This window comes from Plasmopara halstedii (genome assembly GCF_900000015.1).
Source record: "Plasmopara halstedii genome assembly, contig: Scaffold_650, whole genome shotgun sequence".
In the NCBI taxonomy this organism is placed as follows: domain Eukaryota; phylum Oomycota; class Peronosporomycetes; order Peronosporales; family Peronosporaceae; genus Plasmopara; species Plasmopara halstedii.
In genome coordinates, this window is record NW_020187567.1 from 233580 (window position 1) to 246177 (window position 12598).

Here is a 12598-nt window from a genome sequence, read left to right on the forward strand (position 1 = left end):
AGATAATTTCCACCGTGAAACCGCTGGTAGTGGGCTTCCGGTTCTTGAGGGCTGGGACGAAGATTTGCTTTCTCTAAACAAAAAAACGATGGCCATGGACTAGACCATGCTGCAAACGGAGCAGCAGTGCGTTGCGCTTGGAATCTCCAAGCTTGGAGGTCGTGTTTAAAGGTGGGCAATTACGTCTGTACCTCGGTAGAAGGAATGCTTCTAATGTGAGAGAATTTGCAGCGATAAATACTCACTCGAAGTGCATCTGTGCCCGACAAGGCAGCGAGAACTCGCAGATTGTATCTAGAAGCCGATAACATTATAGTCACAGTGGCGTTTGGTTCACCGAAGACGGTAGCCGCTACCATCTTCGCTGAATATCTCCGAACGGCTGTGGCTCGCCGAACCTTTCGGCTTCCATCTAACATCATTTGAAAAGTTGTGGCGCGCATTTAATACAGAGTACCCTTTGGTGCGGCGACGTCAATTTGAAGTGCTGGACATAGAAGGCCCACTAATGCGTCGGATTTGATGGTCCTCCGATATACTGAGGATATGGGTAAATATATATAGAGAGAAATCATCTTTCACAACAGTGCCTTGAGAGCCCGCCTCACTTTTGGTCAGGAGGTGCGAAAGGTCTGGCTCCCACGCAAAGTGGACGGCGAACCCCGTGCGGGGAGCGCCAGGGCTAAATAGGCGCAGGATAGCCTAATGGGTAAAACTTGGGGTCCATTGTACCTCTTGGAAATCGAGGTTAGTGAAGAGAGAGGTAAGGCTCACAGCTCAGATTTTTTTTTCATGAGAGAGGTAGGGCTCACAGCTCAGATTTTCTGGTTTTTGATATCGACCTTCCAAAACCTATCGAAGTTCTCGACAGCTCGAAAGCGTCGTGAAAATACGTCTTGCGTACGAATGTCGAATACATTAAACAGTGCGCGAAGACATTAAGGATATCAACACAGGATACCTAATCCATTAGGAATTCCACGTGGACACTTATCAAGTATTGAAAGATATTTTATGCTTTCAAGAATAGAGAAAGGGCTTTAACAGCGTTGAATTTGCATCGTGCTAAACTGATTCACAATACCTCCTCATCCCAGGTAAGGCGTTACCAAAACGCCACTATCCATGGGTCGACTGAAAGTCGAAAGGTACCACGAGCTTCTCTTTTGGCAGAGCCTTGGCGAGTCATGACTCAAAGCACCCTAGCATGGTCATAAAGAAACGATAGCTGTCGTTAGAATATATGATTGCTCGAAATTGATAGCAATGAATATGTAAGCTGCATTGAGCAGAGGTCGGAAAGCTGAAGCGGAGGTGAGCCGAGACCTTAAAGAATATCGTAAAAGAGCGATTGTATGTCGAGGACTATAGAGAACGACGGCATGTCACGGAACAGCTTTCGTAACTTGTCATTCTCCACTCATTACCTTTAACGTAAATATTCCTCGGGGGTATGTGTAACGGGGGTACACGTACTCTGGTATGAAAGGGTGGGTCACACAAGATGGAGAAATCAAACAATGGTGTGGCTACACCGTAACAAGAAGCCACTAAGTGGCGGGACTGCCAGTAGTAATGCACATTAATCAGGTTTTACTGTTTAATATGAGAGACCTAGAGTTGTATATATAAGCGACTCTGCCGCGAATAAAACAAATAAATACAGTTTCAATTTTAAACGGAAGAGCACATTTGCCTTGGATTAAGGTTTCGAGTACTCTTGTAGGTAGCGGATTGCGATCCGCTACACTCATACTGAGTATAGAACAAAAGGTCGGTGGTCTTAGCTTAGCTTCTTTTAGAGAACGAGCTACGGTAGCCCCGCTGCACTTGTTAGCACTTGTAGTCAATCAACGTCTGATTCGTTAAGACTGATCTCCTGTGAGGATGGAGCAATTGCCCCAGGGCATACAAGACAGGCTGAATAAGCTGGGCCCTTGCTTGGCTTTTAGGGCGTGTAACACCTTGCTGCGTAAGGACCTGAGGTGATAAGCGCGCATTTAGATGCGTTATCGAGTGATGAAAATGCTCTGGCTAGAGCACCTACAGCTGATAATGATGGCGTCGACTGGGTCTATGATACCACCGTCGACGACGGATGACTAATCCCAACCTTATAGTGAGCGTTAAGACCTTCAAGGAAAGGATGGAGAGAATTTCATACTCTGGGCGAGAGAAGCCGAGATGGTTATGACATCCGCCGTGCGCGTGGCACTAGCTATCTCCAAGCTTGGGGGCCGAGTGCGAGAAAAGGCCTTAACATGTGGTGCTTCAGTTGAAGCTGCGTTTCCCCCCTGAAAGGTGCAGAAGCGTCAGCTCTGTGAGTGTTCTCGCCGCCTAATCAGGTATATCGCCTGTGATCACGTTTTCTTGCTGCCCAACAGGGCAAGAAGAAGTTCGTGGACTTTGTCAAAGAGTTGAGAACTCATATTGCCGGGACGGCAGCGGATCCTATCCCCGAGGTGGTCACGGTGATTGACTTGATGGAGGGCCTCCGCACTGGCATGGCCAGAACGGAAGTCTTCGGTGTGCATCCTTCTTCTTCTGTATAAGCAGTGAACGTGGCATTGAACGCCAAATTCAACTTAGTCGGGACGACTTGGTTGGAATGCACACCCTCAGAGCTCGTCGAGCGGGCCTGAGCCAATGGCTCTTAGCTATGCTGAGAAGGAGGAGGGAGACCTCCAAGCTGCTGAGCGGCGTGTAAACACCGGACAATGTTTTGTTTGTGGAGACACTCGTTGTCCCCTGCGCAAAGCGTGTCAATTTTAGTCGAACTGACGTCCCGCTTCTACCCAGTCTAATTTGACGCGGGGAAATGAGACCACCCCTAATCGGGAGGGTTCTGCTATGGATTAAAGAGGATGAGGGCAGCAGGGTCCAGCCCCGAAGAGCTTCGTGCGCTAAAACACGGAACGTGTGTGTAAGCCAGGCTTGCAGCTCGTTAAAGCGACCGTGAAGGGCTTTGATAAGCCCTGAAAAATCCTTGCTGGCTCTGGTGCGTTGGGCGATTATGCTCGACGCTACACGATGAAAGAAAGTCAGCTCCTGCTGAGGCGCTGAAAGCGCGGTTGAGTGACATCGTCACTTTTCGCTTAGCGACATGGACTTATGTCACTGTGCAGAGGGTCTCTGTGGATCTCGGTGTCAAGTTCCTTGACTTTGATAGCGTGGAACGCTGTCTAGTCTAAGACTTGGATGCAAGGTTTGACTTTACCCTCGATATGGCATGGCCGGAACATCATGAGCCATGGATTGATTGGAGGTCGAAAACCTTAGGCGCTACGCGCACGTCTCCTGGCGGAGCTTTGGTGTGTCATGAACCCACCCTTGCTAGGAAGTAGAAGCGCCATTAGCGCGAGCACTAGACCGGGACGGTCAATGTGCTTGATATCAGAGTATCGGGTTTGTCAAACACCAAAGGTGTTTTGGACAATAGCTCCGAACGTGGTTCGCGGGCTGAACGTGGGGTGGCACTTAATCCGCTGAGCGCTGCTCAAGTATTGGAGCAGTCGCTGCATGCCAAGAATGGCATTGTCGGCGAAGGGCCGAGGCATCAAGGGCGAGACCTTTATGATGCACATGGAGTGGCACGTAAACCACCGAGCACTGCATACGTTTCGAAGCAGATGCTGCATGCCAAGAGTGGCATGGTGTGGCAAAGGCATCCTAGGCAAGGCTCTTCTGATGCGCGTGGCGTTTTACGTTATCCAGTGGAGGAAGACTGTGAAAACTGCAGCTCTTCGTCTGGTGTTGTCAATAACATCTAGGCTCCGATGAAGCAGGGACTGGGTCCACTGAACGACATTTAGTGCGTGTTCCCACTGGTCTCGATGAGACGTAAAACTTCTATAGAGAGGAGACGGCGAAGCCGTATGTTATCTGCAAGACGCAGGGCGTCGACCCTGACCCAGGGCGTGTCTTAACATAGACGATTGCGCACAGGTATATACCCTTGTCAACGGTATGATGGCACAGAAAGACGGCGACGTCACCATCGAGGCATTCCTGCGGTGGATGCCCCGTAGGATGTCCTTCGAAAAGTTTGGCGGTGCTTGAGGTTAGGCAATTTAGCCTATGTGGTCATAACACGACCGCACAAAGAAATTAACTCATTGTCGCGTCTGGTTAAGGCTGCCCTGGGGGAGGCAAAGAAGGTGCTAAACGCACGAAGTGATTTGTCGATCCTTAAAGGATCCATATTATTATTTGGTAAGGAACTTTAAGACATTGTTTTCAAAGACCCGCCATCGATCCTACCTTCGGACCGAGTGTGCGTCATGAGAGTGACCTAGTTCCCGGAAACCAAATACTGCGTAGCACTCTAATGGCCCCTGCCCGAGATGCAGTGTGACGTTATTGACGTTTTTTATGCGCATAGCACGACGCAGGATGGTGTTTGAGAGCAAGCTTCCCCATTTGATACTCACATTTTGTGTTCGGAAGCCGAACGGCAAGTTACGTATCGTTCACGCTTATAATAAGCCAAACGCTGCCACCATTCCGGCACAAACACCAAAATTAGAAAGGATATTGAGCAGAACAATACAGTTGGCTGTACAAAGTACAGCGCACTCGACTTGGCCGATGGTTATTATCAATTTCTCATGAGAGCGAGTGAGCTTTCGCCGACATCGTGAGTACTCCGAGGGGGATGCTCTGGGAGCGGCTGGTGATGTCCCAAAGGCTGTCAAAAACACTAGCAACATTTAATCGTCTCGTAACGCAACTTTAGGCCTCACCAGACGTATGATAGACATTCTTTGACGACATCTTCGACCACGTCGTGCGGGGGACGGGAGGACAGATGAGATAAACCACATCGTCCATTTGAGAGCGGTACTCGAGTGCATGTGCACGAATAAGCTGGATGCTTATGCAGATAAGTGCATTTCGACGCTGAAAAAATCCATTTTAGGGTGCTTCACTGGAAAACGTGGCCTTTGAGCGGATTCCGCTAATATCATGGCGTATTGTGAACTGGCCGATTTCAAAGTACCAAGTGGCTTGGCCTCGCCAACTACTTGCACAAATATAGCGCAAATTATGTGGAATGGCACAGCCATTGTCGAATCTCCTTAAGAAAGGTGTTGTGACACCAAGCATTGGAAGACTTTTGATGGGGTCAAAGGCAGCCCCCTTCATGCACCAATACTGTCGTTGTCAGATTCCGATCGTCCTTTTAGTGTTGCCTGTGACGCTTCGGACTTTGAATCGGACGTGGACTGCTGCAAGCAGGCGCCGAGGGGCGCGATCGGATGATCGCGTTTGAATCTCGCCAGCTTAAGGCTGCGGAGAGGAGCTATTCAGCTCACGACAAATAATTACTGAAGATGAAGTATGCACTTGTCAAGTTCAGGGTGCATCTAGAGTCGAAGAATTTCAGCTCTGTCGGGACCGATACTTTTCAAGAGAGGAGCCCAGAATTTTCTTTGTCAAAATCAATATGCCAACATTGTGGAGCTGTTAGGAGCGCTGACAATTTCTAGAGCGATGCGCATTTACGAACGACTGCCGAAAATGGTAGACACTTCGCTGATGCATTGAAGATAATGCTTACGGGTATGGTAACTGTTCTTTCGACAAGGAAGCTTTTTCGAGTGTAAAAGTTATAGTAAGCGCTGAGTGAGCTTTGACATTGTTTAAGTGTTTGTTTATATATCGGAGAACAAGCTTAAAAGCTCTTGTATACTCCGACAGCCGAACAAATCAGATAATGGCTAAACCCTAGACAAGTATTAACATTACAGGCCTAGAAGCGCTACAAACGTTTTGAACGCGCTCGCGAAATACGTTCAGGAGCGCCTGAATAGAGCGTCCCAATGCACGGCTCGACCGACTTTTATGATTAGCTTGTTTTTGATGTTTGACGTGCGGCTAGCTCGATGGTACCCGAAGTTGGTTCATCTGCAGAAATTTAAACCTTCTCTGCTGTCCGTGCCCCATTGGATCTCAGCAATAGGTTTGAACAATCAGGTTTTCGCGCAAAGGAACACAAACAATCCCTCACATAGAAAAAAAACAAGTGACAGTAGGCACAATAAGTATTATATTGTATGACATGTAGGTCGCGGTCTATGGGACCTCAGTCTTGAGAGAAAAAAACTCTCTCGAAGAGATTCGGCTTACACCACAGGGCTGTTGGCTACTAATTTTAACGTTCTAAATTCTGAATACAGTTTGCTAAGATAAGGAAGTATCCGTGCGTCTTGCGTAGAGGACACTGGTCAAAGTGTCAAAGCATAGGTAAAATCTCTGTATTAAGTTTCAGGAATTCGATTATGTAAAAGTCATCTCATCCCGAATCTAAATTTGAAACACGCTTTCACCATAGGCATGGCGAAGCTGGATCATAAGCAATGGGTCAACTGGAGATAAAGGTGCAGCGGGGCTGCCGTAGCTCTTTGGTTAGAGGAAGCTAAGCTAAGGTCACCGATCTTACAGTTCCTTCAGAGCGAGCACAAGGTTAGCGGATCGCAAACCGCTACTGCTAAGTACTGAAGCCTTACCAAGGCAAACGAACACTTCTTTGAGAAACAAACCTGCATTTAGTTGTTTTGTTGCGGAAGAGCCGTCAATATCTAAAACCCTAGCTGTTTTCCTACTTAATATAGTCTTACCTAATTAATATAGCAAAACCTTATTGATATAGTGATATGCATTACAAGTGAAAATCCTGTCACGTGATGGCTTCGTGTTACGATGTAGCCACACCACTGCGTTACAGCACTAACTGTGTAATACACACGGTCACACAACCTTGTGCGGCACCCCCTTTTTCACAAGGTCACGTGTAACCCCGTTACACTATTCCCCAACAAAACTATGATTATCCTCAATTCGCATTTAACAGTCGTCTCATACGAGGCTCGAGTGTCCAAGACACATTCACGTTCACAATAATAGCTTGAAACCTTCTCCGCTCTATGAGCACTGTGTGTGCGGCACGCAAAACACCCAGTCTAGCTGGTAGCGAGGGCGCCAGAGGGCAAATCCCTTCTTCTTCTACTACTACGCTAGGTGCATCTCCGGGCAGTACATCCGCGGCTTCACGGGAAGCACATCCCGAGCCCTCAGCAACTGGGTGCAACACACAGCGCCTTCCCGGGCGACGGATTTCCTCATCGAGGAGTTGGAAGAAGTCGACTACGATTCGGACACTCCTTTCCCAGCATAGGATGACGAGGATGATGAAGTGCGCCGATGGCGCGACGTAAGCCCAGTCCAAACCCTGTGAAAACCATGTCCGGTTCCCGACCTATCGAGACCAATGGTAGCACGTACTAGGCGTCGTCCAGTGCCCCCACTCCCTGCTCCATCGAAGCCTAGATGTTATTGACAACACCCGACGAAGAGCTGTAGTTTTCACAGTCTTCCTCCACTGGATAACGTAAAACGCCACGCGCATCAGAAGAGCCTTACCCAGAATGCCTTTGCCACACCATGTCACTCTTGGAATGCAGCATCTGCTTCGAAACGTGAGCAGTGCTCTGTGGTTTACGTGCCACTCCACGTGCATCATAAGGGTCTCGCCCTTGATGCCTCGGCCCTTCGCCGACAATGCCACTCTTGGCATGCAGCGACTGCTCCAATACTTGAGCAGCGCTCAGTGGAATAAGTGCCACACCACGTTCAGCTCGCGAGCCACGCTCGGAACTACTGTCCAAAACACCTTTGGTGTTTGACAACTCGAATACTGCGATATCCCCCCGCGCCAATAGCACTTTCGCTTCACAGCAGAGGTGGGTTCATGACCCACCAAAGCTCCACCAGGAGACGTGCGCGTAGCGCCCAAAGTCTTCGACCTCCAATCAATCCATGGCTTGTGGTGCTCTAGTCATGTCAAACAAAGATACGGTCGTACCTTTCACCCGAGTCTTAGACTAGACAGCGTTCCACGCTATCAAAGTCAAGGAACTTGACACCGAGATCCACAGGGACCCTCGGCACAGTGACATAAGTCCCCGTTGCTAAGCGAACAGTGACGATGTCACTTAACCGTTTTTAGTGCCTCAGCATAGAGCTGACTTCCTTCCATCGTGGAGGGTCAAGCTTTATTGACCGACGATCCATAATTGATAAGGATCTTCCATGACTTCTCAAAGCCGTTCACGGTCGCTTTTACGACCAGCAAGCCCAGCTCGGAAAAACTTCCGTGTTCAAGAGCACGGAGCTCTTCGGGGATGGGCCCCACTAAGCTATACCTCTTTGAGGCGCAAGAGAAATCAGTTCTTCCCAAGTAGGACACCCGCGCCAACTGGGTGTTGTCGTACCTCTGTGACAAACCACATAAGTGTATAGCAAGGTGTCGGTTCGATGATCCTCGACGCGCCTTGCGCAGGATATAACCAGTCCGAATATAAAGGGTGTCTCTTCAGATAAAACATCGCCGGGTGTTTAAGCGCTGTCCGATAGCTCGAAGATCTGCTTCCTCCTTCTCAGCATAGCTGAAATCCATTGGCTCACGCTCGATCGACGAGCTCTGAGGGTGCGCATTCCAGCCAAGTCGTGCCGACTTGAAGTTGAACCCGACATTCAATGCCGCATTCACCGCTTTTTCAAAAGAAGACGGATGAATGCACACGGAAGAATGCCCTGTGCGGAGGCAATCCATAAAAACGTCACCGTGACCGCCTCGGGAGGAGGATTGTTTGTAATCCCGGTAATGAGAGCTCTCAACTCGTGGACAAAGCCCACCAATTTCGTTTTGCCCTGTCGGGCGGGTAGGAAACGCGTTCACACGCGATTTGCCTGGTAAGGCGGCGTGAAGACTCGTAGAAGCTTCAGCTCCGTCCAGGAGGTAAACGCCGCTTCAACCGAAGTACCGCAAGTCAGTGCCCATTCTCGCGCTTGGCCACCATACTTGGAGATTGCTAGCGCTACGCGCTGTTGCTTGTTCTGGAGTATAACGGATGCTATTACCATCTCGGCATATCTCACACAGAGCAGGATTTTCTTTACCCTTACCTTCGAAGGTCTTGAGTTCACCATGAGCGGCCTGATTTGGGAGGAGTCATTCGTCGTTGATGATGCGCCATGGACGCAGTCGACGCCAACATCTTTTACTGTAGATGCTCTAGCAGAGCATTTCCATAGCTCTAGGCGCGCGCTTATCGCTTCAGGTCATTGCAAAGCAATGCGTTGCACGCCCTCAGGGCCAAGCCGGGACCTCAGCTTTTTAAGCTCGTTCTGCATGCCTGGGACAGCTCCATCTTCACAGAGGATCAGTCGTAACGACGCAGGTGTAGATTGACCAACAAGTGCTTTCAAATGCAGCGGGTTTGCGAAGATCTTTGTTCGAGAAAGGTAAGCCAAGGTCACTGACTTTACGTTCTATAATAGAACCAGTATGAGTGTAGCGGATCGCAACCCGCTAACTCCAACAGTACCCGAAACCTTAAACCAAGGCAGATGCGTTCTTTCTTTCAAAATCTAAACTCTATTTATCTGTTTTATTTGCGGCAAAGCCGCCTATCCAAATCTGTAGGTTTTCCTAATTGAAAACTAGAACATAATTCATATGCATAACTACTGGCTGCATGTAACCCTGTTACACTTCGTGTGCTTGCTTGCCATTCCCACGATCCGCTCTCACAAGCCGTTCGAATTTGATGCTATCGGACAGAGATGAGCAGTGTTCGCACTATTATCTTCAGCTGAGCTCCATCTGCTAGGAGTCAATATGGCTTTAGGCCACCGGAGGATCTTAAAGATCTTCAGTGCGATGACGTAGCTAGGAGAACGCATCCAAAAACTAGCCAATTTCAGCATGGACTTCAAGCTAAAATCTACGGATTGCGTTGTCGTGCATCTTTGATTTAAATACCTTTCTGGACAACGTGTGTGTGACTGATACCATAGCTTGGATTGCATAATATATATGTATTGATACCGTTTGGCTAATCGGTAGTGCTGTTTCTTCGTTTTTTTCTTTTAATTAGTGTCCTACACAAATACACTGGATCCCAAACTTTACGTCAGAGTCTTTCAAGTGCTGAATCTATATTTTACAAATCTTAGTTAAGTAAAAACATCCGTGGTATAAAATGGTCATAGCCGTAAAGCCGAGGTAACGTGGCGGCGCATGCAAATAAATACCGGCACGTAACAATAATCACGCGATATGGTGTGCTTAGAGTTGGATGGATTGGGACGGGCGTCATGGGCACAAGCATGGTTGGCCACATTTTGGTACGTCGTGGCAAAGATAAACACCAGCAATTTTGGCATAATTTATCCATGTCACCCAAATTAGAAACACGGCTACGACGTGACGATATTTAATCGCACGCTTTCAAAGTGCGACGGACTTAAGAAACAGGGAGCATCTGTAGCAGATTCTCCTGCCGAGGTAGCTAAGGTTTCAGGTCAGTCTGCCTGCGTCAACATAATCCGATGGCGATGATTATTAATCACAAATCTGCTTTTGCAATTTTATCCAGATATCGTCTTTGGTATTGTGGGCTACCCAAAGGATGTGCGCAAGGTATTTCTTGATCCTGACTGGGGTGTGCTGGCGTCTTTGAAGTCGGGCGGCGTGATCGTTGACATGACGACAAGCGAGCCGTCGTTGGCGAAAGAGATCTATGACGCTGCGAAGCTCAAAGGAATTTCGAGTCTTGACGCTCCCGTTTCAGGCGGAGACGTTGGTGCTAAAGAGGCTACGCTTTCCATCATGGTGGGCGGTGATCATGATACGATGGAAGCCACAATGCCGTTGTTCGAGATTATGGGTAAAAACATCCGTCACATGGGTGGCGCGGGTGCTGGCCAGCATACAAAAATGGTAAATCAAATACTTATTGCTACCAATATGATTGGCGTTGTTGAGGGCCTTTTGTACGCCCAAAAGAGTGGGCTGGATATCGCGGAAGCAATTCGAGCTGTGAGCGCTGGTGCTGCCGGTTCTTGGTCAATAAGCAACCTTGGACCTCGTATTGCCAATCGAAACTTTGACCCCGGCTTTTTTGTGGAGCACTTCGTAAAAGACATGGGAATAGCGCTCAAAGAGGCCGAGCGGTGAGGATTGCAGCTATCTTGTTTATTGGTACAATTGTCTTAGTTTTATTTGTATGACATCTTGTGCTTGGTTAGCATGAATCTGTCGCTTCCTGGTCTCGCCTTAGCCAACCAGTTATATGTTGCAGTCAAGGCTCAAGGTCACGGTCGCTTAGGAACGCAGTCTCTCATGCTCGCGCTGGAGCAACTAAACGGCATTAATTTTTGTTAACCGTAGTTGATTGGTGCATTTTAAGCAACCATAAATGCAAAACTTCATTTTTTTATTCAATAACGTCTTGCTAAAATGACCCTGGACGATAATGAGCTTATGCAGCCTCTCGTTGGTGCACAGACAGAAGTCACGCCGTCGCTTAGCGCCAACGAAAATCACATGATATGTGACCCTCCAATGAATGAGAATGCGGAAGAGGAAAAGGAAGATGCACCGCGAGGTCAGAGTATCCGTCCACAGCAGGGACAACAGAAGCTTCCATATGCAGCGCTGAATATACATCCTTACGCCGTACCCCAGTATCAGCCACAAGGCTACGGTGGCGGTTCTACTTCTGGTTGGGGAGGAGGCCAAGACGACGAAAGTGAGGAAAAATCGATCACGGTGGACATAGTTTTCAGTGGCATGTACACATTGGCTGCTGCGCTTACTATCATTCAGGGTTTCGGCATGCTCATTTACTTTACATATGCTTCCGGTAGGGTGCCGGCTGTTCTTTGAATTTCTAGTATGCCTCACGTTTGTTCATTTACATGCTCATATCCTTTGCTATGCATTAGTTTCTTTGGGCCTTTACACCATGGCTTTCGGTAAATACCCTAATTTATCTTGAGTTGAGAAAGCTAACTGGATTAATTTTATTGCTTGAGCGATTTGTAGGTACAGCAGTTATCATGTATGACCTCAAATCGGTGGTAAATGGCGTGAGCGTGGAGCTGTACTTGCCATTTCTAGGCAGCTACATTGGCCGCGCGGTGACAATCTTCTTCTTTGCAGTGTTAAGTGCGCAGACGTACCAATACGCTGGATGGACCAAGTTCATCGTGCTGTACAATTTGTTGGTCGCTTCACTGCAAGGATTCGTATTTCTTACGACGAAGACTGTGTCACAAAACCAGCCGCAGCTGGATGATATCCCTGACTTGTAGAACGAAGAGTAGATGTTGAAGATGCATCTAATATTAATTAAGTTTCGCATAAGGTGTTGTGGAAGAAACTTCGTATCGTCGCATAGTCGTGAAGCTGCTGTGCATTTTCTGTTCAGGAATACTCTTTCAAAATGATACCATTACCGGTATATCTAGATTATAGAATTTCCGCAGCATATATCTGATATAGAAGCAGTCGAGAAGCGATGCGAAGTTTCGAGATAAAAATTAATCAAGGCGGTTGCCCACCTCGCAAGCAGATTTTTCTCCCCCACACTCTCTCATTTACCAATTTTCTTCCAGAGTAACAAGTGCAAGACTACTTAACACACAATCATGCAGATTTTCGTCAAGACGCTAACGGGAAAGACGATCACCTTAGACGTCGAACCCTCGGACTCTATTGACAATGTGAAGCAGAAGATTCAAGACAAGG

At 48.0% G+C, this 12598-nt stretch overlaps 2 protein-coding genes across 2 annotated transcripts; both read left to right on the forward strand.

Annotated features, from left to right (window-relative positions):
* Positions 1 to 10161: 10161 nt before the first annotated feature.
* PHALS_12706 (3-hydroxyisobutyrate dehydrogenase) lies at positions 10162 to 11230 on the forward strand (the record flags this gene model as incomplete). The annotated part of the gene is made up of 5 exons (XM_024728307.1): positions 10162 to 10191; positions 10256 to 10367; positions 10443 to 10786; positions 10853 to 11019; positions 11095 to 11230. The coding sequence occupies 5 exons, from the start codon at positions 10162 to 10164 to the stop codon at positions 11228 to 11230; spliced, it is 789 nt and encodes a 262-aa protein (XP_024578797.1).
* Positions 11231 to 11305: 75 nt separating this feature from the next.
* Positions 11306 to 12162, forward strand: PHALS_12707 (Golgi apparatus membrane protein TVP15; the record flags this gene model as incomplete). The annotated part of the gene is made up of 3 exons (XM_024728308.1): positions 11306 to 11711; positions 11794 to 11823; positions 11894 to 12162. 3 exons carry the CDS (start codon positions 11306 to 11308, stop codon positions 12160 to 12162), a joined length of 705 nt encoding a protein of 234 aa, XP_024578798.1.
* Positions 12163 to 12598: the final 436 nt, after the last annotated feature.